This window comes from Misgurnus anguillicaudatus, chromosome 5 (genome assembly GCF_027580225.2).
Source record: "Misgurnus anguillicaudatus chromosome 5, ASM2758022v2, whole genome shotgun sequence".
NCBI classification, from domain to species: domain Eukaryota; kingdom Metazoa; phylum Chordata; class Actinopteri; order Cypriniformes; family Cobitidae; genus Misgurnus; species Misgurnus anguillicaudatus.
Genome location: NC_073341.2, coordinates 27,197,297 through 27,223,954, shown reverse-complemented (window position 1 = coordinate 27,223,954; position 26,658 = coordinate 27,197,297). Strand labels below are relative to the sequence as shown.

Genomic DNA, 26,658 nt, shown 5'->3' with positions numbered 1-26,658 from the left:
TGCGCCACTTCGCGGCAAGTCAGGGAATTACAGTTATCAGAAACTGTAGTTTGGTGAATATGTGATTGAAAAATAATGTCCCATTATATTTATAAACACACACACTCTTAAATATAAAGGTTCCTAAAATATTATTTTAAATGGAGGGGAAAGTTTATACAGAATATAAAGGCAAAAAAAGAAAATGTAGGAACCTTTGAGTTAAAGGTTCTTTAGAGAGCCAAAAATGGTTCTTCTATGGCATCACTGCTTTACTTTGCATGATAAGCCATTAACATTGTGAAATTACTGTGATTTTACCATGTGATATTATGATACTTTAAGCACATTTGTGTTAAAGAATAAAGGTAGCATATTTTCACTGATTCGTTATTTACAGACAAACTGACAAAATTGTTTCACTAACTAAACTGAACTGAAAACTTGTTTCTAGGAAACTAGAAACTATTAGTCTTGAAATTGTTACAACCTAGATCAAACACATGCTGCACACGCGTCAAAAGGAATAGAAAGATTTAAAAAATGTAATGTAGCTCTTAAAGCAACAAACCAACCAACCAATCAAACATTGCTGTCTGTAAAGATAGCTGCATTTGTTTATCAGTGCATACTGAGACGCACAGACCTAAACCCTTGCACCCTGCTGATAATCACCCATCTGTGGGACAAAGCACTGTGCCAGTATGCATACTCACTACAGCAGGCAGCTGTACTCAGGTCAGTGATATGTGCTGAACATGGTTGGGCACAGCAGGGGTTTGCCAAGTGTGGGGGGTTCAAATTATGAAAAATGCAACCTCAGATCTGACATCTTAATTACTGCGTGAATCAAAACAAAATACACAATCAGGAGCCTACAGATACACAACGAGCAACGACACACACAAAACTTCTAAAGAATCTAATTTGAGTTTTCAAAGATGGCTTAGGTAGCCTACAAAAGAACAGTACACACTTTTTGCAACTTTTGTAACTTACAGTGCATGCAAGAAGTGCTTTATCTGTGCATGCTTTCCAGAAATCTAATGTGTTTGTTGCGTCATGTGAACCATGTGCATCACATGTTTTGTCAAAATAAGTGCCTGCTGCACACGCGTCAATACAGTTTATGATAAAGGAGACACTCACGTTCACAAAATACACACAAGACACTCCCTTAAAAGTAAACTCTGATTACGCATGAGATTATACGAGTATCTGGCAAACACAAGCGTCTTTTTTATCATAAACCCTTTAGACGCGTCTGCAGCAGGCACTTATTTTGACAAAACAAGTGATGGGTTCACTTGATGTGCCGAACACATATTTTGAAATGACGAACCACACACATGAGGGCTACATACATGTTGTGACGAACTTCGCATCGTATCGTGCCAACTTGAAAAAAGAAGTCACTGGCCGCCACTGGAAATCATTTTTTACTTTTACAACATAGATTACTTTGGCATTGCTAACACCAAGCTAGTTATGCTAAACAAAGGTTCTTAAAAGGGTTCATGACCCATTTTGGTTCTCCAAAGAACCTTTCAGTCAACGGTTAAAAGAACACTTTCTTACCTTTTTTATAGCTTTTTACCACCAAAAAGACCCTTGTGTGTAACAGAAAGGTTCTATGGATGTTAAAGGCGCTTTATGAAACCATACAGCCCAGAAAAGTGTACAGCTGATCAAAACTGATGGTAGTACGGAAGAGGTTGGGCCACTGGTGAAAAAAATATTTGAATTCTGACTTTATTCTCAGAATTCTGACTTTAATCTCAGAATTCTGACTTTAAACTCGGAATTCTGAGATTAAAGTCAGAATTCTGAGAATAAAGTCAGAATTCAAATATTTTTTTCACCAGTGGCCCTAATCCTCTTCTGTATTGAAGAGATGAATTAGAATTAAATGTGCTATATTGTTTTTTTATTAATAGATGCTCATAAAAAAGACAATATCTAAATATTTGGGTCTCTATGAAAATCTTCACCTTGAACACTCGCACTATTAAAATATGCAAGAATTTTGAAAAACTGTCACACAATTATGCAAACTATAAAAACTGCAACTTCTTCAATGGGAATTACCTGTACGTTTAGCGCCAAGATTGCACTACGTTGCTAGTGGCCCATCCACCCTCAAGTGCTCCACCTGCCGCTCCCTCATGTCAGTACATCAGGAGGTAGGGGGCCGCCTCCTTCGACCCATTTATTTACCCCCACCATCCCACTCTTCATACCCCCGCCTACTGCTCCATACATTGTTTTGAATCCTATGCGCAATGTACAGATCGTGCCATGAGCACATCTTATTGTAAGGGCAAGTACTGTCAAATACTGAGAGTAAATATCGAGGATCATCTAAAATGAATCTGCTGTATGTATAATTTTGAGTTTGACGAGTACACAGAGTGAATTTGAAGATGGGGTGCTGCACGGGGAGGTGTGTGTTCATATTCTTCTGCGCTATTCAGCTGGTAAGACGGCGTTCTTTATAAAAATACGCAAACGCAAGAGTAACCGAGCCGCTGTACTTTTGTAACCTGTTCATTTAATCTGCATGATAAAGGAAAATGTTGTTATGTATTAACTTCAAGAAGTTTCTCAACATACGAGGTCTCCAGAGTCCGTTATGTTTGCGTGCATTCGGCCTGTAGGCTACACCAATTGTGTGAAGCGATTCGAGTTTTGTGCCTGTGGTCTGATATGACCGTTTAATTTTATGTTTTCGTTTTATACATTTATTTTTATTTAAACAAAAATATAAGTGTGGGACAGGACACATATGTTGGTCGTCTTTGTTACACAATACATAGCCTGCTATTCATATAGCCTACGTGCTCACTCACTTTATAGAAAATGCATTAATGTCTACGCAAACTATTTTGAATGTTTTTAAATATTAAATATATTTTTCACTGTTATTAATGAAAATATGAACTATTATTTACATGACAGTTACAGAACAGACAAATGCTAAAATCTAATTTATTTATTTATTAGGACTATTTATTTATTAATTTCTTTATTATTTATTTAAAAAAATTCTTGTTTTCTTGGTCAGGTCACTCTTGTTTTTAACCTGGTTAAATGAAAGAACTGATTTAGATTAGGGACTGGCATTATAAAACACATGACCATCACCTGTGCATTATAGACTTTAATACCAAGCGAAAAAAGGCAAAACTTAGAAATCAAATTAAAAAAATATATTTTATATCTTTGTGAATTTTTAATTGTGTTAGATTTCTACATTTTTTTTCAACTCTTCTGAGTTTTCCATTATATTCATCTTCATCGCTCTTTATTGATTTTTTGTGGTCTTCCAGTGTGACATCATTGTCTTCCCTCACATAACGTGTTAGTAATTGGATTGTAATTGTTGTGTTATCTCAGTTCAATAGTTACACTGGTGGCCTCCACAGGAGGAAGCCTTCTGTACTGAACACCAACTAAGTATGACCTATATCCCTGCTTCCATTCTCTTAACCCTTTTATGGCTTTTAACTGGCTATAACCCAATCTTTTTAGTCCTTCTCAACCTTAACTATTCATTTGCTTGTCTTTATATGAAAGATATTCATATTCACATTTTTAGTCAACATTTAGTTTGCTGCAATGTTTGACTGTACACTCTTGTATATTATTGATCTGGTATGACATCACACTTGACTTCATAATCTCAGTGGATTTTCTTTTTTAAAATTACTGTCATCTAGTAAATAAATGATGAAGATTTAGTGAGACAGGGCAGAACAGAGGCATAGTTATTATTAGTCATTACAGTCATGTACGTTTGATCTTGGCTCAAAGAAAATATAGATAATTGGCTTAACCACAGCTTCACACCTATATGCTATCTTAAAAATAAAATTGTATGGAGTATGTCTATATATGTGATTTTGCGTAACAGTTGGCAATACGTTTTGGCTGAGCATTCACCTGTGATGTAGTCTATATCAACAGGTTCTGCAACACTGTTGCTGTGTAGACTCGGTTTAATCATTTTAATATTTTGAGTTGAACCTCATCCTCAGCACTGTTATTACAGACCTGAGGCTGTGACTGTGTTTATTACTGAGATTGCAGTATTTCATCTATTTCCACAAAGCATCTCTCAATTAGATTTTGGTGTTTGGCTCTTTATCGCGCACCTCATTTAGAAAGATAAAGCATGATATGAATGGGTGATTTGAGGTGGAACCTCTGGGAACAGCTGGTAAAAAGCAGCGGTATGCCATGAAGAGGGTTGGATAGGGGGATGGGTGGTTAGTGGCAGAGAGAGGGTTTATGACTGCTTCGGTAAACCATTATAAGAGAGCAACATCCCCCACACATAGTGTCTCTCTCCTGAATCATACATCTCCTCATTGAGTCTTTGACCTCCAAGGAGAGCTCTCATCTCCTCCTGCTCACCCTTTCTCCCTTAGTTGCCTCCCTCTCTCTTTTCTTGTTCTCCATCTCTCATTCCCTATTTCTCTGTCACAAGCTTTGTACCCCAATGGCTGTGTTACCCTGGCAACCCTGAGTAAAAATCCAGTGTGCGGAAAAGCAGGGATGGGGGTTTCGAACGGTTCTCTAGGAGAAAGAGATGGGGTCTTCTTTATTATTGTGATTGTGCATGGCTTATCTGCAGAAAGCAGAAAAATAAAGGGTGTGGGTTTTTTAGTCGTAGATGCAAAGTAGCTGGTGATGTTATTGTGTTAACAATGTGCAGAGAGCTCATTTACCTTTTTCTTTCACACCTTTTTAGATCACTGCTGTGGAGAGACAGGTGTTTGATTTTCTGGGTTACCAGTGGGCGCCCATCCTTATCAACTTCCTGCACATCATTGTGGTGATATTGGGTTTGTTTGGGACAGTCCATTATAAGCCCAGATATATTATTTTGGTGTGTGTATATACCTCACTTTTTTCTATTTTTTTAAACAAGCACAGTGTGAAATGAGATGTTATTGTTGTTGGACTTATTATTAAAATTATAAATAATTAATTATTTTTTATTATTATTAATTTATAAGTATTATAAATAGCCTAAACACAAACCATAATTATAAAAATTACATTTTCACACAGATTAAAAAAATTTCTCTTTACAAAGTGAATCTGAAAGTAATGTTATCATGTTATTAAATCATATGTTCTTACTTTTTATTTTGTATATAGTCTGGACTCTGTTTTGGGTGACATGGAACATCTTTATATGTTGCCTTTATCTTGATCTCGGAGGTCTCTCTAAGGTAAAGAGCCCTAATAAATATGTCTGCTCATTTGGGTCGGTCAGCTAGACCAAGTTCACATAAATTCATAGCATTTGTGTAAATAACTTGGTGTAAGTCATGGTGTATAATTTTAATGGTATTCCTGTTATGTGCTTTTGTAGGATAGTGATTATCTGTCACTGGGACTTTCCTCTCACCGGACATGGTGGAAAGACAACAGTCTGGGCTGCAATCATGTTAAACCCCCAACCGCTAGGTGGCAGCATCTAGACAGTCCTGCTCAAGTTGCTGAACTGGGCTGCATTCTAGAATATCAATACATTGAAGTCTTACACAGTGCTATTCAACTATTTATTTCTGTAAGTCAAATTTCAGATGCCCCTTAAACTGATTAAATCCACAAAAATGGCTTGTAGGTGATGTTGCTGAATGTGTTTTGTTTTTGTGCAGGCCCTTGGATTTGTTTTCGCCTGCTACATCATCAGCATCTTCAGTGAAGACGAAGACACATATTTGTAGAATTTAAACTTTTACTCCTTTTATGATTTCTTATAAAGGTGCAGTGTGTAGATTTTAGCGGCATCTAGCAGTGAGATTGTGAATTGCAACCAACGGCTCACTCCACCGTTCACCAAAATACATAGAGAAGCTATGGTAGCCTTAAAAGGACAAGCAAGACAAAATACAGTAGTGACGAAACACGGTCTGTAGAGCAGTTTGTCTGTTTAGGGCTTCTGTAAAAACACAGCGGCACAAAATGGCAAATTCTAAGGGGACCCGCTGTGTATGGAGATAAAAACGGCTCATACTAAGATAATAAAAACAATACATTTCATTATGTAAGGTCTTGATACAACATTGATAATATAGTTATGTAGATTATATTGCATTTCTGTCAAGGGATCCTGCTAAAAGTTACACACTACTCCTTTAAAACATTTCTTTAAATAAACAAAATCATTTAGTTGCATAACATTTGCATATAATAATAATTGCATAAAAAATAACATTTTAATAGTCATATGATATGATAGACCTAATGAAACTGTGGATTAAGGACATTAACCTATGCGGTTTTATGTTTCATTTTACTCTATACTGTAGTTTTGACTCATCCTCTTTGCATTTGGCTGTTTGTAACTACTAGATTTTCTTAAATGAGAAAACATTTTCTTACCTGTTCCTCCCTTGCTTATTCATATGTGTGTTTCTAATTTTGTGCCTGTGTTTTTTCCAGATTTGTACAAGTGAAAATGTCCAGATCTTATCAACTTTCCCAGGAAGAGAAAGAAAAATATCAGGAAAGTTCACCGTTTCTCAGTATATTCTCAGCCAACAAAAGAAACCCCATGAGAGATTACAGATTATGTATATAATAAGATAACAATACTTCAGACAACAATTACGGACAAAGCAATTAAAATTATTAAAAGACAAATAGGCATCTGTACATACTAGTTCATCTCTTGTATGATCTGAATCTGAAGAATCTTTCACATTTTCAGCACTGATTTTGGGTGGAATGGATTTAAGCATGTTAAACTTGTGTTAAGAGTACCTGAATCTTATTGGTAGCTGAAAGCAAATCAAATTAGACAGAATATTTTGTGAATGTTCCAAGTCTTCAAAATTCTGTGGAGTTTGAAAATCATGTGTTCATGCTAATAACACAGTGACCAATTAAAGTGAATGAAACAAAGTCATGGCATATTTGAATGGTCTGTTTAAACACAAGCTATTTTTTGTTGTGCAAAGTCTGTGGCTTTTTAGTCCTACAATTCAAGGGGGTATTTAATGTACATTTCATTCAAATCAGATGTGTTTGTGTATTGTAGATATTTCTTTCTGCATGTTTAATGTTTTAATGGTGGGGATAAAATAAATACTCTGACTGAGATAGTACCATGTTCTGTTTACCTGCAATGCATACCAAAACCATATTTGTATATAAGATAATAAGAACAGTGAGAATGTTTGCATGATTGCTCTGTTGTCTTATTCACCCCTCAAAAAAAATGCACAATGTGAAACCTCATTTTGCATATGTAAATTATTCCAGCATTTACTGATCACTGAATATGGTGTTTGTAGGTCATATCATAATTTCTCTTCTACAATCATAGATTTAGCTATGACAACCCATAATAATATTTGATTTGATTAAAATACACCACGTTTCTTACCATTTTCTCTGTGTCTACAAACGTAATCGAGGAAATCCAATTCGTTCTAGTGACACCTAGTGGTTAAAGTCATGAAAATGCAAGCTCTTATAATGGTGTTTATGGATGGATTTTTAGTGCAAAGTACAATATTATGATGACATATAATATCAAAAGCATAAACATGCCCGGATTGTGTATGGTTGGCTAATAGTTATGCAGTAAATGTGGTTCTATCTATTGTACAATCTTGTAATATTTTGCACATAAGCAAACGAAAACCTTACACAAAACCAACATCACTTTTACCTAGAATCTATGTAATTTTCTAAAGCCTAAAGATATTAGGAAACTTTGTACATAATAGATTTAATAAAAAGAAACTTAAAAATAACAGCGGAGAAGAAAACTAAATTACAAATTTATTAAAAAGTAAAAGTTATCCATATACAATAGTGTAGTATAATATTTACTATAATGAGTAATTTTCCTAGACAATATATTTTTTAAACATAGTAAATATAAGTACAGTAAGTACAGTATTTGCTACAGTTTATCAGTTTACTATATAGTATTTCTCGTGTGGGAATGGTGACAGCTATTATGATAGACACATTTCATTCTCGCAAACCAGGAAGTGAGAATGTTACGTTATGTAATAAATATTTCTAGGTTCAGTAGGAGGACACATAGTTGGAAGATTATAATTCTTGCTGCTCAGGTTGATCATCTCCGCATGGCCACCCGGTCCATGTGGCGTCAGTCCCCTCCGCTCAGATCCCGGATGGAGCGGCCATTGGGCGGAAGTGAGCAGAGGTGCACAATAACTGCGGGCTGGGAGGAGGAAAAATATAAATACACTTTTAACAAATTAAACACACACTGTGTGACAGCGTTGGATTGTTTCCGAAAAACAACGAGCCTCTAATACGAACAGAAACGACCGCAGACTTGACTGTGAGTGCCCTCGGTAGCACCGGATCGCCGGAATCAAGTCGTGGAAGTTGCTGAAAAAAAAGCGCAGTTCAGCCTGCACGGAGCCGAGAGGAACCCACGGGCTTCGGGTTACGCCGAGCACCCTCGCCGCCGCTTCGTTTTCTTTGCGAGACTCTTGCTAAATTTAAAGGGGCTCTCTGGATGAATTATGTCTACCACCAGTATTGACCCACAGGTAGGTTGGAGCAGTAGGGGCCGGCGGAGTGGCACGGCGTCGGTAAGGCCTTTAGGAGGAGCAGGGAATAGGCGTCCAGCCTCCGCCGCTTGTGCGGAGACATTACGGGCATCTGACTCTCCTCGCTTCGCACAATCGCGATGGCTAACCAGTTAGCAATTTTTCAGTGGTTAAATGGGCATGTGTGAAAAATCACATTGCGTTTCCTCAGTTGATACACAGATTCGTGAAACGACGTATCGCAAAATGCGCTCTGCTCCAGTGTGCCATCCGGATAAACTTAATTTCGGTCTGAATATCTCCCTTTAGCTTCCGAGAGTTATGTCCAGTCTAGTCACTGGACGCGGGCTGATGGTCGTGGCCGACCAAATCTTTATATAACTGGTTGCACGTATAATGTCTTGTTTGACTAAATAAATGTATATGCAAGCACCCGGTTCTGTTTAATATGCGGGGACGTGCATTGATTTATTTGTGACTCTGGTGGTGGGCGGTATATCGACGACAAGACGATGCGTATCGCGGTAATGAAATACCGATTGTATTGGAAAGCTCCTGTTAGAAATAAATCAAATGTGGTAACCTTATATCTTGTTTTTCTTTGCATCTCTAATCGCCAACTAAATGGGAAGACATCCAAAGGACAAGACGCTAAAGGTAAGTTTGGCTGCAATGCACATGGCTTAGTTGTGATCCCTTTGTATTTCACAATTTATATTAAATTAAAGGTTGCACGTTGTGACTAATTTCAGGATAGACATATCAAATTTAATATATCAACCCACTGTTAGTAAAATGTAGACATTAGTTCTCTATGCTTTCCATAAAGTCAAGGCTAGGTTGTTGTAGTGCTGGTCGTATATCATTCAAATGTTTTCTATCAATCACCTGATAAAGCCGTACTGAAGGGCAGCAACCCGCTCTCGTTGAATTAACACCACATTGATATATCTTTTGGATTTTAAACACTAAACAATTTGTAGCCTTAACCATTGCATTTGTGATTTTGCCCTTTTGGGCTTATGTGTGAATCTCAGCTGAAGATTTTAGACTGCACTCTACATTTATGACTTTACATCATGTAGTATCATGATACACAGACCTAACATGTGGTGCACGACTCGCTAAAACCAGTGTGATAATGTACGTGTTACTCAAATCATACATTATGCAGTGAAGTTCTTGTGATGTAGTAGTTGAATGATGTATTATCCCATTTTCCCCTGGTTTCACAGATGAGCCTTAAGGTTAGCCCTAGATTAAAACACATGCTTGAGTTGTCTGAACTGAAAATAACATGCAATGACAGATCTTAAAATAGGCCAGTGCCATTGATTTGTCTCAAGATACACACCAGTACGTCTTTTTCTGAGACATGTTTACAAAAGATGCTTAAACATCTTAAGCTAACTAACCCCTAGTCCTGGCTTTAGCTAAGCCTTGTCTATGATGCCTTTCAAGAAACAGAGTAAGTTGTTGGCTGTTGCATGCTCATTGTCAGATGTACTGATTAAAGTGTTATGCTAATATCAAACTTGTTCTTTATTTCAGTGCAAAATGGCTCTCTTCATCAGAAGGAAACAGTCCACGATAATGACTTCGACGCATACCTCACTGGCCAGTCAAATCCGGTAAGAGATGTATTTCTTGAGTTTTAAGTGTTGGAAGGCGGGAAATTTGTCTGTACATTTAAAAAAAATTACCTGGTACTTTTCAACAAGCTTTGTCCCTTTTGAGCTGGTTAAATTAAGCCGTTGACTGCATCATTGCTTTCATGATGTGCTTGGGGGTTGATAATAATTTATTTAGTTGAACATTTTTGTGTGTGTTGTTGAGTTTTGGTTTGCATTTTGTCAATATTATATACTAACAATAATTTTTCTGGTTATCCCATCAGAATAACAGTTACCAATCCATGACTGATCCTTACCTGTCTAGCTACTATGCCCCCTCAATTGGGTTCCCATACCCCCTCAGTGAAGCCCCCTGGTCCACTGGCGGAGACCCACCGATCCCGTACCTCACTCCATATGCCCCCCTTAGCAATGGAGACCATCATTTCATGCATGACACTGTGTTTGGACAACCGGGGGGTCTGGGCAGTAGCATCTATCCACACCGTTTTAACTTTTTTCCAGAAAACCCTGCATTTTCTGCCTGGGGTACTAGTGGCTCCCAGGGCCAGCAGACGCAAAGTTCTGCATATGGAGGCAGTTACAGTTACCCACCTAGTTCTTTAGGAGGCACTCTGGTGCCGGATGGGCAAACAGGTTTTCCCAGTGACACCTTGAATAAAGCACCAGGTATGAACAGCTTGGAGCAGGGCATGGTGGGGCTAAAGATTGGTGGTGATGTGACAGGAGGTGGTTCAGGAGTGAAAACGGTGGGCTCGGTGATCGGTGGAGGGCCAGTGGCGGCAGCAGTTGCCACGGGTAACGGTGGTACTCCTATTGGAATGCCGCCCCCCAAACCTGCATCTTGGGCCGCCATTGCTAGCAAACCAGCCAAGCCTCAGCAGATGAAGGTGAAGAGTAAGCCGGGGATGCCCATGGCTGGTGGCACCCTTCCTCCACCACCTATTAAACATAACATGGACATTGGAACTTGGGATAATAAGGGCCCCGTGACGAAAGTTGCGTCCCCGTTGCCCCCGCACCACCACCATCATCACCACCACCAGCAGCCCCCTCTCCACTCCCAGGGTCACTTACAACCTCACCCTCATGGGCTCCCACCACCACCTCAACCTCCCATTCCGTCTGCCCAATCACTTGCCCAGCAGATGGCTATGCAGGGCCCGCCCCCTCCACAGCCCTACCAAAACCACACCCCTGCTCCTCCCCCCCAAACCAGGTGGGTCGCCCCACGGAATCGTAATCCAGGTTACGGCGGGGGTGGCAGCGTGGACAGCAGCGGCTCCTCGGGTGGCGGAGGGGTTGGTAACGGTGGTGGGGGTGGACCTCCAGGCTCAGGTACCATCGAGTCACATCCGGTTCTGGAAAAGCTCCGTGCGGCGCACAGCTACAACCCCAAGGAATTCGATTGGAACCTGAAAAACGGGCGGGTGTTCATTATTAAGAGTTACTCGGAGGACGACATCCACCGCTCCATCAAGTACTCCATCTGGTGCAGCACGGAACACGGTAACAAACGGCTGGATTCTGCTTTTCGCGCCATCAACAGTAAAGGGCCCGTCTATCTGCTGTTCAGCGTTAACGGCAGCGGACACTTTTGTGGCGTGGCGGAAATGCGCTCGCCCGTAGACTACGGAACCAGCGCCGGCGTTTGGGCGCAGGACAAGTGGAAGGGAAAATTCGATGTGGACTGGCTGTTTGTTAAAGACGTACCCAACAGCCAGCTCAGGCACATCCGCCTTGAGAACAATGACAACAAGCCAGTCACCAACTCGCGTGACACGCAGGAGGTGCCGCTGGAGAAAGCGAAGCAGGTGCTGAAGATCATCGCCACTTATAAACACACCACCTCCATCTTTGATGACTTCTCACACTACGAGAAACGGCAGGAGGAGGAAGAGGTGGTAAGAAAGGTATTGTTTTTCTGATCCCGAAAATGCAGATGATGCAGATATTTGTAGGTTTATTAAAGCATCTGCTGAAGGAAAATCATTCTGTTGAACTGAGACCCTGTTAAATAGGTAGACCCTGTTGAGGTTAATGACCATAGGCAGCTATTAACAAAAGAACTTTGAACAGCATGTGATGGGTTGATGTATTTGTCACTACATGTGTCATTGTAACTGCTTTAATATAGGTGTAAACAGGATGCCAGATATCAGTGCAGATGGGTCATGACATGACATGCATATTTTTTTTATCTGGGGCATTATTTCCTAAAAAAAACATGATACATTTACGACATGCCACTTTATTTTATATTATATGTCTATTTAGTTTAAATGGACTCTTAAAAAATGCTGTTATTTTCAACAGCGTTGGATCAAAAAGGGAAGAACCCAACAGCAGCTGAGTTGAAATTAACACAGAAAATGTTTATATTTGACCCAACAATGGGTTAAAACAACCCAGCATTTTGGGTTGAAACAACCCAGCATGGGTTAAATTACAACCCAGCGGGCTGGGCTTGTCCCTTTTTGACCCAACGCTGGGTTAAAATCACCCACAGAGTGTACATCTTCAGCATTTTTAATAATAAATATCAATTTTTGTTTTGGTATCTCAAACTTGTAAAATGGCAGGCAGGCAACAGTAAAAAATGTGTTTAAATTATTAAAAATAATTTCACAAATATTCGTAGTTGTTGGTATGTTAGGATAATTGAAAAACTTGTGTTCAACAATTTGGATGTTCTCAAATGACACAATAGCAATTATGGGCTTTTTATGTATAAACAGATATGATATGATATCACATGATATGAATGAAAAGTTTGTAGGTTTCTCTCAAATACTGGAAAAAAATAGCTACTTTAATGTAATGAGTAGGCTGGTAAAATTTTTGTGTCAGATGGTACAACCAATGTGTATAACTAGGGAAAAAATTCTATTTTATCAAACACGTGTTAATGGTATTTAAAAAGCATGTTTATGAATTAGATATCACATGCAGCTACACGTTTTAATTGTATTTAAAAGGCATGTTTATGCATTTGATATCACATGCAGCTAAATAGGAGTCTGTTAAATGTAAATTCATTGCAAAGGTCAGGTGGTGCAACCACAAAGTCCAAGGGTGCTACTGCTATAAATGCCCCTAAGAAATAAAACAAACATTAAGCTAAATAATTTTATTAAGCTTATAATTAGTAAATAATTTTAGTTTTAATAAATGTAAGCTAAAGTTGTCTATAAAAAAATTGTTCTTAAATGTATAGTTCTCAATTTTTTACTTTAATGTTGAAGTCATTTCTAATTTTCAAACTATTTTCAGGATTATAATTTTAAATACCACTATCAACCAAACAAACAATTTGTATGACACAGGAATGCATTAAAACTTACCTGACAAATGGTCAATGATCGAATGGTTGTACTACCTGACTTTTTTTGAATATCAAAAATATTGTGAAAACATTAAATATACTGAAATGTTGTTTGAATAACAAAACTTGTGCATCAAAAATATGCCTCACATAAATTTCTTATAAACATGTTTTTAGGAGATTGTTTTGTCATTGACCCAGATGCTTTATTCAGAACGTTTAATGCGCTCTTTCTATTTGGTGCTACAGTTTTGTTATTTCGTCTTTGATGTATTTTTAATACTATGCTGTTGCTTTAGTCCAGTTTCGAGCTGCTAATGAAAATGTTTTTTGAAATATCATGTTGTAACTTTTTGATTTACTATGTAAAATATCATTTTAAAAATTAAATGAAATAGGATGTTAATTGTTAAACCTCTAATTTAAACTGAGTTTTTATATTTTAATCTTTTTTTTTTAATCTCCACTGACAGAACGTAGAGCCTGCTCCTCTGCAGAACCGATCCCGACTGGATCAAGTAAGTTACTTAATTTTTTTATTTGGTTTTATACGTTTGAGAGAGAAATTAAAACACAGAGCTTGTACTTAAACACATGAAAGCTTTTCTTATTGATAGTGTAATGGTTGAATTTTGTGATAAAAATAAGTTGTTTGTTTTGAGTTTTACATACTAACTTTCTCCTCGCTCTCTCTCTCTCTTCCAGGAACGCCAAATCCGAAATAAACAATAGAAGGCTGCCCCCTACAGCCAACAAGCAGTTGTTTTAGGACTGACCATTTGAAAATGAAATTTAAAGAGGACACCAGATGAAATTTAAAAAAATAAACAATCATTATGTTTTTCTATTTAATTCTGGTGACTTAAGCCAGCGTCAGACTCGAGTCTCTGCTCTTCTGTCTTCACCTGTGGTGGCTGAAGTCGATTAGCGTCGAGTCGCGTCATCGTTACGATTTTTCTTTTCTATCATTTGGTATTGTTTTCATGCACCCCCTTTGACCAACCAATATCTGCACAAGTCTCTTTTTTTTTGTCCTGTTTATGTTTCTTCAGCCCCACCGATCCTCATGGTTGCCCTTAAGAGTTGGTTAGGTGAGTGGGTAGTGAATTTTGTAACACGTGTATGTATGTGTGCGTGTGTGTGTGTGTGTGTGTGTGTGTGTGTGTGTGTGTTAGGAAAGTGTGATGAGTGTAAGTCGGTCATGTCAGATGGGGGGCATCTTCAGCATCAGTAACTGTAATGGGCCAGTTTTTTTTGTTTTGTTTTTTCTAGTGGGTGACTTAACCCATTTGTGGAGTGTTGTGCAACTGCGTAGAAGGGACAATGAAATGTGTCTTGACATGAGATGATAATGTTATAGAAAAACTATATTTTTGAATTATGTAACACTTTTTGTGTTCAGTGACGAGCCACACGTGTCACCTGTTTTTTCTTTTCTGTTTTTCCTGCTTGGAGCCTTAACATTTTAAAGCTACGGTGTCATCAGAACTGTTTAATAATGGCTGTTCTATACCTCAGTTGAAACAGCATTATCAGGGAGAAGACATCCCATGCATCTTTACCCAGGGGAAGTCAACATTGTCACTGGCTGGACTAAAAATTCTGGACTAATGTTTTAGTTGTGGTTCAGAGTTCAGTGCTCAGACTCTGTTCGCATACTTAATGTTTAAAGAGCAGAAATGTAACTACTTACTGTTCCAAACCCCGCCCAGCAGAGGTCGCTTTTTCTTTACACCAATTTGAGAGATGTAGCAATTTACTGCTTTTATTTGAAATCACTTTAGATGCATCACATTTTTTGTTCTTTGTCCTTTCCTAACAGATTTCATTTTATCGCTTTTCCTCCCCCATGTCCTCAGTATATTGCTAAGCTTTAACGTAGGATCATATAATTATAATAATAACGAAGAAAGCCTCAAACGTGTAACCTGAAATTTAATGTTACTGATTTACTGTTAAAGGAAAAAACAAACAAAAAAAGAGTATATGGTTTCTGTGCGTGGTTTTTTTAGGACCTGCTTGCTGTTTTGTGTGTTTGTGTGTGGGAGAGCAGAATTGAGCTGTGCGAGGGTTTCAAATTTCTATAGTCATATAACAAAAGATTCATTAAATATATGAAATACTAAAAATATTAAAAAAGGAATTACAAGACAAACATTTAAGTCACCCCTGAAATGAATATGCATTGTATTGGAAGGTCACTATCTATCACGTTCTTAGATTTGATCATGCTCATTATTAAAATAATACTATATGGTGTAATTGGTGTTTGAAAGTGTTATTACTGCCTTGTTTTGTTTTTTGAGAATTGTCTTTATTGTTAATTTGTTCATTGTTTTTGCCCAAAACAAAGGTATTGTGTTTCACCTGTTGACCCACTCAAGTTGGCAAAAAATTTAATTGATTTGCTCTAGGTTGAAGAAACCACATTTGACAAACAGGGATTAACAGCATCCCCCATATTAAGAGATGTTGGAAATTTGTTGTTGTTTGTGTTTATTTTATTAATCTAAAACAATCTAATATATATTATTGTACACGAGTATGTGCAAAATGCTTATTTGTGTTGAAAACGTAAAAGAAGCCTAAAACCAGCTAATCATAACAAATGGGAAAATATTGAATTCCCTTTTGTACTCCGTAATCACCAGTACTTTTTCTTTTTTTCCCTCTGCAAATTATTTAATTTTAAGGATGTGATTTATTGGTATGTTGTTTTAAGAGATATAGGGCAAATAGCAAGTTTTTTTTTTATTCCTTTTTTTCACATTCACTGTAGTGTCTTTGTCTTAACAGAGGAAAACTAAAGAAACAGTATTAAGCAAAACATTCTGGGAAACAAAATCTGAAGCAAAAAACAGAAAAAGGTTGATGATGATTTCTGGTTCCCAGAATGCTTTGCATGAGGCTGTTATTGTATAGTTTTATTCTGTAAAGATAAAGACTTGTTTATATTTAAAATTTATTTAACTTTGAACAAACTCTTGCCAGTAATAACATAAATTTAAATCTTAATTTACCGGCAACCCAGCTGCAATACCATTGTAATTTCTACGGATTTTTTTTTACAGTGTGTAATTTCTACGGCTTTCTTTACAGTGTTTGTTGCACAATTAATTGCTACAAATAAGCAGCATTCAACTACAGGCATTGTTAGTAAAAGCTGAAAACACCTCAACAGATGTTACAGCTTTTATGTGCACATCTGGCACTTCCACACACTGTAAAAAAATTCCGTAGAAATTACAATGTTATTGCAGCTGGGTTGCCGGTAATTTACCGTAGATTTAAATTTGTTGTTTGCTGGCAAGAGTTTGTTCAAAGTTAAATAAATTGTAAATATTAACAAGTCTTTATCTTTACAGAATAAAACTATACAATAACAGCCTCATGCAAAGCATTCTGGGAAACAGAAATCATCATCAACCTTTTTCTGTTGTTTGCTTCAGATTTTGTTTCCCAGAATGTTTTGCTTAATGCTGGTTTTTTTTGTTTTACTCTGTAAAGACAAAGACTTGTAAATGTTTAATGTTCATTTAACTTTGAACAAAATGTTGCCAGTAAAAAACATAAAATTAAATCTACGGTAAGTTACCGGCAACCCAGCTGCAATTTCTACGGAATTTTTTTACAGTGGAGACTGAACATCAATTAAAGTGAGCAGCCAATGGGAGTGGTTCAGTATACAGTACGGGAAGGGTCTTATATGATAGGCAGCATATATACCAATATGATTTCTTGAAGGTCATATGTTGTATTGATCATTGAAACCGCTTGCAATGAAATTGTCACTGTGTAGTGTAAATGAGTTGTTTAAATTGATTGGCTTTCATCTTGCTTTACCACCCATTCAGACCATCATATACCAATAGTTGGAAAAGGTGATTATGTGGATCACTGGGAGAAAAACAAAATTTGGATAAAGTACATCAGCTTTATTAAGTAACCAGAGTCTGTGTGGATGTTACAACCTTTAATAGAAGATTAATGTGTGCAATTTAAAAGACTGAGTACATATTATTTGCAAATATATTTAAAAACAATTGCTACTTTCAAATACTACACAATGTCGTTCAGATTTTCAGTAGACTATTTTGCAATCTAGAAATCTTGATGTACAATTATTTCAAGTGATTATAATATCAATACTTAACACAAAACGACCAAACATCGCAAAACAGGATTAAGCAGAAATGTATCTATATATCAGGTAATTATATTTAATATTTTCAGGGTGCAATATTAAACACGGTCTTTCCTTAGTTTTGCTGCATTTCTGCAGAGAGAAACATTGTAGCCTACACACCATTAGTATGACGTTTTAAATATTTGTGATGATGGCCTCGAGGACACAAGGGATTTATCTCAGCAGTCTAATGCTGAGTGTGCTTTAGGTAGCCTATAGGCTACACACCAGCATAGGCTACTTAATAAACTGAAACTATTATTATGTAGCTAATTTATATACTGGTTGAAATGCGCATAGGGGAATTAAAAAGCGAAAGCTGGAAAAACTGAAAGAGGAATTTTAAATTCCTGTCAGCACTGCTTCCAAAATTAATATTCCCATCATGCGCACGCAAACCGAGCGGACTCAGTTCCTGCTCAGCTCCGAAATGCAGCAATGTGGCTGTAGGAGAATAAACGCGCGCTCTTTTCGTAAATGCTGCTTATTTCTCGTAACGCCGCTCGTGTTTTAAACGCGATTTGTTGTTATAAAGCCCCTCTCTTGGCATTCACCGCGTGCCTTAATTGTATGTATATTAAATCAAGGTCCGCCGTGAACACGCAGAGTGGCGGGCCCATGTCACCACCCTCAATGACGCGCGCCTGTGAACGCACACACACACACACACTTGCACACTACAGCAGGCAGCTACTTCAAAGAGTAGCCTACTGCAAAGAGAGATGTCGTAATGCGTTTTAACAACGCACTGACTATAAAACGTCAACACAGCAAACACAATTATATTTCTATAATGTTTTCAATTTCAAACGAAACGCAGTTAAATGTTTAATCATGCATATTTTAGGAAATTTGCCGAACAGGCCACCCACTGGCCTATTTCACTCCCCACTAGCTGCTCTGAGAGCATGTATATGATTCTGCATTCTCATGTCAAACACCCATGCCCATTGTCCTCTTTTTGAGTCGATTTTGTGCGCAACTTTGTACATTAAAAATCCAAAGAATGTCAATGCCCATATTAGCCAGATCGTGTATTATCAATATCGTTTGAACAAATATATCGCATTGTAGGCGACAGAATGAAAGAAAATAGGAAGGTATCATCCACCGCACATCCATCCGAAGGGCGCGCATTGTTATGATTAGCACTCATTTTGCTGACCTCTGCAGTAGTGCATCCTTTATACTACACATCAACCGTAAACAAAACCCTCCACATCTCAAAATACACAATCAACTAATTTACAAAGAGCTGTCCATCAATCTTTTCTGAGCAAATTATCAACGCCAAATCGAGCAAAACCTCTCAAACACCACTGCAGTCCCCGTAAACACGGTGCTCCATTTTCTCCGTCGAGCATCTTTTAAGATGCCGCCGTATCCCTTCTTGCATCCCACAAAGAGCAATGAGGTTTGTATCCCCTCTTAAACTGTAATCATCTTCCGCTGTACCGTTAATGTGTATCATTTGCGTCTTGTCTTCGTTAAAGCCGTCTGGAGAGATTAGTGCTTCCTTGCATCCCAGCGCGCTCGCCCTCCTCTATTGATAGGACTCAAGCGCGAGAGGATTACATTGGGACACGGTGACGTCATGACCCGCACCGAGGGCCCCCTCCCCTCCCGTTAACCAAATCCCCATCAGTACGATGCCCTTGAAAACCAGTGAAGCTGACATTCGGAGGACTGAGAGCCATTAGCGCCCTTTACATTCGGCTGAGTTGCTGTACCCAAAATTGGCCCTTTAACCACAGTTGCGGTTATGCTTCTCCGACAAGAAGCCCTTAAAATATAAAAAAAATAATGTCATGCGCAATACGGTTTTTCATAATGCATAAACTGCTTAGACTCATTTGTGTTCGGGCGAAAGTGCCATGGAATCCCATTTACATTCATGCACTTGACAGACGCTTTTATCCAAAGCAACTTACAGCTTATTCACGCTATAGTACATTTTATCTGCATGTGTTTCCTGGGTATCAAACCCATGACCCTTACGTAACACAATGCTCTTCTAGGCTGAGCTACATACTGCTCAATATCCATAATGATTATTTCAGCAGGACGTGCTTCACATTTTGCACACAAATATATTTGGGTTAAAAAAATTACTTATTCTATTTCAGAAAAAAACGCACTGCACGATTCCTCAAGAAATTGTAATTTCCACAAAATTAAAGCCAGAAGTAGGGAAATAAGTGAAAACTCAAAAACGCACAACCCACGTGCAATTTTATGACAGTGTGCTGCAGTACCATCCATCCACCGTCTTAAATGTATCTCCAATCCCTTAATCCAAGAATAGATGTTCAAAACGGTTATTTCTTTTCCCCTGAAGCGATATTTTGGATCTACTTCCTTCTTCGCATGAGGGAGGAGTTGCGTCTTTGCATTACAATAATCGCTTCACAATTCATCCCGTGAGTCTCAGCTCGTTCAACGGCCTGTCCACCCCACCGCGCGACCTGGGCCTCTTCATCACAAGACGTCACCATAAATGCAAGTCAGTGCAGGAGGGAGGCTTTGGTGATGCAGGGGTGCGACTTAGCGGCTTTGTCATTGACGAGGACTCAAGATAATGTAGATGAATAAGAGCTGAAAAAGCCTATTGAGTTAAAGTAACTGCCTGCACCTGCTTCCACTGTCATGTATATCTAACCCTGTTGGCGAGGTCAAATGATCCGCATATTCTGTAAGGGATTTTAAAGCCGTTTAAGCGCACTAATTTAGTAATAAAGCGATTGTTACTTAATATTAAGTTTGTGGTGACGGATATGTAGACAGACAGGTAGAAACATATGCCTATCTTGCATAATGTTAAGAACTTTTGTTAAAACATAACCTTAATATGTTACATATTAATTCAAATTTTGACCTGCATTTAGACTGGGTCACAAAGCTTTTAATGAAATAAACATTTCAGGATCTTGTTTTAATGCCATGTACAGTATCTTTTCCCCCATGCTTCTTTTTTGCTCTTTCCCCTCCCTCCTTCCTTTTCCATTTATTTTCTCTAGGAAGTTTATTTTTTTCCTGTTCAGTATCCCCTTGCTTCCTTTCTACCTCCCACATGTTTCAACATCACTCTCTCCAGTATATAAGATCTACTCTGCCCTACAAGTCTCAGCTGATTGGACAAGCTGCTCAACTCATGTTCACCATAGCAACTATAATTCAGTCGCCCGGCAACGGGTTTTTACTTTCACCCCACTTCCTACTCTGGGACCCCCATCTCCCCACAGCCAACAGTCCAGTGGGTGAATCTGGTGATAAGTGATGAAGTGTCTCTACCTGGTATATGCAGTTTCACAGGGCTGATCACATGCAGGAGTGAAGCTATACCATTCATGTGGTGAAGAAAAGTGTTCAGTAGGATCTGGTAGAAACCAAAAGAACGTATTTATATAATTGGCACAATACAATGAATTTACACGAAAACATGACATGTTGTGTATATAGTACAGTAAACACATAAATTGGGACCAATGGTTTTTTTTTGGGGGGGGGGGGGTAGATTCCATTCGCCATATGCCAAAATGTTTCATGGCGATGATTAAAAAAATGTAAGATGTTTAAAATTGTTGACAGATATGTTAATATTCTCAAAGTAGTGTTTATTAGAATATTAGCAGCCACAATGACTTGGATGTTATTAGTGAGATATTAGTGAGAATAAACATATGTGCCGATGTTGCTAGTTTAACTTTATTTAGTGATTTGACTCAGAAAAAAACATTCTTATTTTAAAAGGCATTTATGTGAGCCAGCAATGTTTGGCACACATCTGCAAAATATTATTTGTTTATTCGGCATCACCAAAACAATCCGAAAATGACAATGACTTTTCGCCTGTAACTTCGTTTTGCATGACTAATGGAAATGTGTTTGCATTTAAATGATTACAATAAACAAATTAGGCCATCAACTCTTGCTTACCAAACAGATGTGTTGCTCCTTCTCACAAAATTGTTGATTGCACTCCATCAACCCCCTACATATGCACAGGGTTCATTCAGCATTTGGAGTCTAATTTCTAATCACACTCATTTGCATTAGTAAATGATGACTAATTGTTCAGACTCGTTTGGGGCATTTCTCAGGTGTAGGAGTAATATTGTCATTGCATGAATTTCCTTATTTGCTAGCATCTGTCATACATGTTTTTTTATTATATAATTGGCATGAATCATGATTATACAATTAAAAACACAGTTTAATGTAAGTCTTTTCTCTACAAAGTCAAAAGCGAAGAGAGAAAAAAAGTAGGAGAGTCATGGAGATTAGCTAAAGTGACAACATATGTGGTCAATTAAATCTATTTGAATAATTTATTGATAAATCTAATGTAATATACCATAATAATATATACTGTTCTTCAGCTGAACATTATATGTCATACCTACACTGTAAAAAAATTCTGTAGAAATTTATCATTTGGCAATTTGTGCACTCTCTAACATGCACACTATTTTTCCACATTGGGATTAAGCAGTAATTTGGCGTGATGACCCAGTTTTTCAATAGCAAAGCCAGCTAGTCTCTTTAAATCTTATAGTCATTTCAGATGACAGAAGCCTTCATAAATATCAAATTCTAGTAGACAGTTGGCATAAATGCATGTAAATCATTTTATGAGTAAAGAAAGGGGAATATATTTAAAAGAGATAGAAATATTTCATAAGAAAAAATAGTATTTATAATGACTGTGATTAAAAACAGTTAGGCTCTCTTATGTGGTACAAACAGCAGCACCTGTTTACATTTGTGTAGACTGATTTGATTGGGCAGTATGTTAATCCTTGAGAAGTTTCCCCAGGTTAAATAGGCGTTTACCACTGCGACAAACTTAAGCAGCAAAGGACGTTGGAAAAAAGGACTACAAATATATTTACTAAAATGAACAACAGGGGAGAGAAAACAATTTCAGATGGCGACCAAGGTTTTGGACTGCCCTTCTGCACCGCCATGAGTTGCCTGCCCCACTACCAGAATCTCGATGATGGAGTTTCTACACATCCTTCGGAAGAATTACGTATTGAAAATAACGTAATTAACGAGACCACAACCGAGACTAACAGAAAAAGTTTGGAAGATGAGTTTCATGGCGATTGTAATCAAAAAACATTTAAAAAGCCTAGATCGTTGCGGCTGCTCGTAAATGCGCGTGAACGGAGGCGCATGCACGACCTTAACGATGCGCTAAACGACCTACGATCTGTCATACCTTACACACCGAACCAAAGAGTGAAAAAATTATCCAAGATCGCAACGCTGCTTCTGGCCAAGAACCACATCCTGATGCAAGCTCGAGCTTTGAAGGAGATGCGAAGAATAGTTCAGCACCTGGACGTGACACAGAATTTTACATCCATTTACTTATCATATATATTGTCACAAGCGCATTAAAGTTGTTTCATATTATTTATTTTGTTATAATTGGGTAAACTAATGTAGTAGTACTTTTAGTGTATCCTAAAATATTAATGCAGTTACTACATAACTTGTACAATGTAACATAAAGTTAGACTAGAAATTAGAACTGTCATTTTTTAAATGTAGGCTACCCTTATTATTTTGTACATTTTCTGTCACCTGTTATGTATTAATTTTGCGTAATTATTTATACAAAACACAAATAAAATTTCGATCAAAATGAGTCTTCTGTGTTCTGTAAAAGAAAAGAAATGACAAAAAAGTTTGAACATAAATCCATTGTTAAATTGCATTTAGAAACGACAACAAAGTCACCAAAATCAAGCCACAGTTTTATAGCAAACGTGTCATGCATACATAAACTAATAACATAACATATAATCCTGATGCATTTATTTTTATTTTCTTTGAAAATTGAAAGGACGTTTCATTTAATATTTAGATAATTTAGTGAAGGGGTGGTCCACGATTCGTCTTGTACTGAAGAGATACAATATAATTAGTAGTTTAGATTTACGTGGAAATCAGCATGCAAATTAAGTTGTCATAAGCCAGTATAAGTAAATTAAATTATAGGCTACAAAATATAATGAAAGAATGTTCATAATAATTGTACTTATTATTATTATATATATCGTACACAAAATGGCTTGTTGCTTGCATCACCTGTTTTGAGAAAAATATGTTTTTCAACCTACAAACACACACAAACCTATTTTCATTGGCTTATCTGGTCTTAACTTAATACAGGCTGTTGTCATTTTAATAATATTAATATATGGGGGAAATAAACAATAGTTTTCCATAGTATGTTTTGTGTATGCATTTTTGCGACAAATAGGCTATATACACCCCCTTTCCCCCTCAACTCTTAACAGGGGATTTTTCATTCTTAAATATAGTCATCATAATAAAGGTGATAATCCTATCTAATATCTGAGCCATAATCAAATATATTTCTGGCTGTTTTTTGTAGTGCTTGTTTTGCAAAACATTATTATGCTAGAAAAGAGGATTAGACAAATTTAAGCTTGTTTTGGAAGGAGTATCAAGGTAAGGCATTTGTCATGACTTATTTGTCATAAGTCAGTGTTTGTGTTGCTTGTTTTTCACTTTGAAAGAACATGTTTTGCGACATAATTATATACTCATTTTAGAGAACAATAAACGTTTAGTCTCTGTGGAGTTTCAGTACATCCTAAAAAGTCTTAGAACGCTATTGCTTACTTTCAATTGTTATTGTTTTATATATATATATTTTTTAACATTTGTTTATTTCATATATTTAATCAAAAATCAGAAAATAAATGTCAAAGTTACGTAAATAATAGAAATCTGTTTGATCTGTGTACCTGATCTGGCAACCATTCCAGCTTTGCCACAGCAACCGTGACGTCATCATTCTGACCAATCACTGGCCTCTCCTGAAGTCTCGTTTAGAGCCCTGTTCTGTTATCGCGTGATCTTCGCAAAGGCCCACCGCTATTTACAACAGTAAACAGTAAGTATTTTATTATATTTAATAAAATAAATTGACAAAAAATAATACGAATAAATAATGTTTGAATTAACACCATGTATTGCTCTGGTGACAAATTGCGTTGTCAGAAAATAGTTAAACAAGCCTGCTTCCAAGTCTCGCGCTATTGTACGTGCACATAGGGGTCTGTTTATTCTTTTGGTCCGATATAACATAACAATCTTTAACGCGGCATTTTATTCACTAGTTTATTGCATTTTTTATTTAATCACATATATATGCTTTTAAGTCAGATACGCAGTTGGATGGCCAGTAAGCCGCTGGCTGCTTTGTTGTTGTGTTTCGGAACAGAAACACCGCGAAAATATGAACGTACACAGTGTCATTCATTCATTCATCCATTTATCATGTATTAACTAGAAACTGCCTAAATCTTAAACTAGTTTCCACTGTTTAATTAATGCAGCATCTTAAACCTATGCTGTAACAATTAACACATGAAGACAAAAACACGTGGAAGTTACCTTGTATAACGTGTAACGTTACACAATGATGTTTGTTTTAACCGCATGTCATTTTCTATCACAGGGCATCCATATGATGAGCTATTCAGAAAAGCCTGAAGATATTACGAAGGAAGAATGGATGGATAAACTAAATAATGTGCACATTCAGAGGGCAGATATGAACAGGCTCATCATGAACTATCTGGTAACAGGTAGGCAATGTGATTTCAGTGTTTTTTATAGTATCAGTTAAATGTATACATAACTAAAATTATAACATTATACACTATAGTTTTGTGCCCCTTCAAATCACAACCAAGCTCTAAAACTAACTGCCCCAACTGTTTCTCTTCACAGAGGGCTTTAAAGAGGCTGCAGAAAAGTTTCGTATGGAGTCTGGAATTGACCCGAATGTGGATCTGGACTCTCTGGACGAGAGGATAAAGATCAGGGAAATGGTTCTTAAAGGTCAGATCCAGGAAGCCATTGCTCTCATTAACAGCCTCCATCCAGAGCTCCTTGACACCAATCGATACCTCTACTTTCACCTTCAGGTAAATAGCTCACCTCATAATGGCATGCTGGGAGAGAGATATCTGACCGGGCATGTGAAAGGAATAGAGCCATCATAAACCTTGACAAAATCAAGAAACAATACCCAAAGCATGGCCGTGTTGTTTTTGTCATGCCCAAGCAAAAGTTTTATTTAACCCTTTCTAGTAACATCCACAGAAGACAAAACATGCTGAACGTAATAAACAAAACTTCACATCAAAGTGCTCCAAGTGCACTGGTTTAGGACAGAGTTACCAGTTTACTCATTTCCCTTTTGTAGCAGCAGCACCTTATTGAGCTGATCCGTTTGCGGGAGACTGAGGCTGCGCTGGAGTTTGCCCAGTCACAGCTGGCTGAACAGGGGGAAGAGAGCAGAGAATGTCTTACTGAGATGGAGCGGACCTTGGCACTGCTTGCTTTCGACAACCCTGAGGAATCACCATTTGGAGACCTGCTCAATATGATGCAAAGACAAAAGGTGTGTGTGTGTTTATTTAAATAAGAGGTTATTATCAGTCAAGTTGCGAATCTTTGTTTTGATTTGTTTTTCCTAATTATTTCTTTACAATACGGCCATTACTGTACCTACTGTAAATTCTGCCCTTTTTTCTTAAATGCCGGGTTCTGTCTCCCTCTACAGGTATGGAGTGAAGTGAACCAGGCTGTTTTAGACTATGAGAACAGGGAATCTACTCCAAAATTAGCAAAGCTCTTAAAGCTCTTACTTTGGGCTCAGAACGAACTGGACCAGAAAAAAGTGAAATACTCCAGAATGACAGACATCAGCAAGGGCACCATTGAGGACCCCAAATAGAGACTGTAATCCACATGGACACATTTGTAATTTTTTCTTATTTATAATCAGTCAGTGACTGGATGGCAAATATGTATCTATATTTCTTGATGCTACTGTAAAAATTAAAACAGATAATAAATTACAAGTGAAAATTTCATCATTTACTCACACTCGACACCTGTATGACTTTGTTCTGGGCACAAAACTAG

The 26,658-nt window shown here is 37.5% G+C and overlaps 3 protein-coding genes across 5 annotated transcripts; all 3 read left to right on the top strand.

Annotated features, from left to right (window-relative positions):
• The first annotated feature begins 2,184 nt into the window (after positions 1-2,184).
• On the top strand, positions 2,185-7,100 carry nkain5 (sodium/potassium transporting ATPase interacting 5). Of its 2 annotated transcripts, XM_073867877.1 has the most exons (6): positions 2,187-2,456; positions 4,733-4,870; positions 5,139-5,219; positions 5,363-5,560; positions 5,652-5,719; positions 6,446-7,100. In XM_073867877.1, exons 1-6 carry the CDS (start codon positions 2,403-2,405, stop codon positions 6,450-6,452), a joined length of 546 nt encoding a protein of 181 aa, XP_073723978.1. In that variant the 5' UTR covers positions 2,187-2,402; the 3' UTR covers positions 6,453-7,100. The 2 variants fall into 2 exon arrangements, with proteins under 2 accessions (XP_055025245.2, XP_073723978.1); XM_055169270.2 differs by lacking the exon at positions 6,446-7,100 and having other exon boundaries at positions 2,185-2,456; positions 5,652-5,720.
• A 1,044-nt stretch (positions 7,101-8,144) lies between these two features.
• Positions 8,145-15,755, top strand: ythdf1 (YTH N6-methyladenosine RNA binding protein F1). 2 transcript variants are annotated; one of them, XM_055169265.2, is made up of 6 exons: positions 8,145-8,534; positions 9,167-9,191; positions 10,086-10,165; positions 10,432-12,072; positions 13,967-14,011; positions 14,199-15,755. In XM_055169265.2, the coding sequence occupies exons 1-6, from the start codon at positions 8,508-8,510 to the stop codon at positions 14,223-14,225; spliced, it is 1,845 nt and encodes a 614-aa protein (XP_055025240.1). In that variant the 5' UTR covers positions 8,145-8,507; the 3' UTR covers positions 14,226-15,755. The 2 variants fall into 2 exon arrangements, with proteins under 2 accessions (XP_055025240.1, XP_055025239.1); XM_055169264.2 differs by having other exon boundaries at positions 8,146-8,534; positions 10,432-12,081.
• Positions 15,756-24,807: 9,052 nt separating this feature from the next.
• Positions 24,808-26,619, top strand: gid8a (GID complex subunit 8 homolog a (S. cerevisiae)). The gene is made up of 5 exons (XM_055169267.2): positions 24,808-24,964; positions 25,181-25,310; positions 25,456-25,652; positions 25,934-26,131; positions 26,294-26,619. The coding sequence occupies exons 1-5, from the start codon at positions 24,959-24,961 to the stop codon at positions 26,465-26,467; spliced, it is 705 nt and encodes a 234-aa protein (XP_055025242.1). The 5' UTR covers positions 24,808-24,958; the 3' UTR covers positions 26,468-26,619.
• The last annotated feature ends 39 nt before the right edge of the window (positions 26,620-26,658 follow it).

What these genes read in the sequence shown, in the direction of transcription:
- gid8a (XM_055169267.2), top strand. An exon ending in CATGAACTATCTGGTAACAG is followed by an intron (nt 25,311 to 25,455) that starts GTAGGCAATGTG and finishes TTCTCTTCACAG; the next exon opens with AGGGCTTTAAAGAGGCTGCA. An exon ending in ACCTCTACTTTCACCTTCAG is followed by an intron (nt 25,653 to 25,933) that starts GTAAATAGCTCA and finishes TCCCTTTTGTAG; the next exon opens with CAGCAGCACCTTATTGAGCT.
- ythdf1 (XM_055169264.2), top strand. Translation starts at nt 8,508, where the DNA reads ATGTCTACCACCAGTATTGACCCACAG. An exon ending in CCACCAGTATTGACCCACAG is followed by an intron (nt 8,535 to 9,166) that starts GTAGGTTGGAGC and finishes CTAAATGGGAAG; the next exon opens with ACATCCAAAGGACAAGACGC. An exon ending in ACCGATCCCGACTGGATCAA is followed by an intron (nt 14,012 to 14,198) that starts GTAAGTTACTTA and finishes TCTCTCTTCCAG; the next exon opens with GAACGCCAAATCCGAAATAA.
- nkain5 (XM_073867877.1), top strand. Translation starts at nt 2,403, where the DNA reads ATGGGGTGCTGCACGGGGAGGTGTGTGTTCATATTCTTCTGCGCTATT. An exon ending in AGCCCAGATATATTATTTTG is followed by an intron (nt 4,871 to 5,138) that starts GTGTGTGTATAT and finishes CTTTTTATTTTG; the next exon opens with TATATAGTCTGGACTCTGTT. An exon ending in ATCTCGGAGGTCTCTCTAAG is followed by an intron (nt 5,220 to 5,362) that starts GTAAAGAGCCCT and finishes GTGCTTTTGTAG; the next exon opens with GATAGTGATTATCTGTCACT.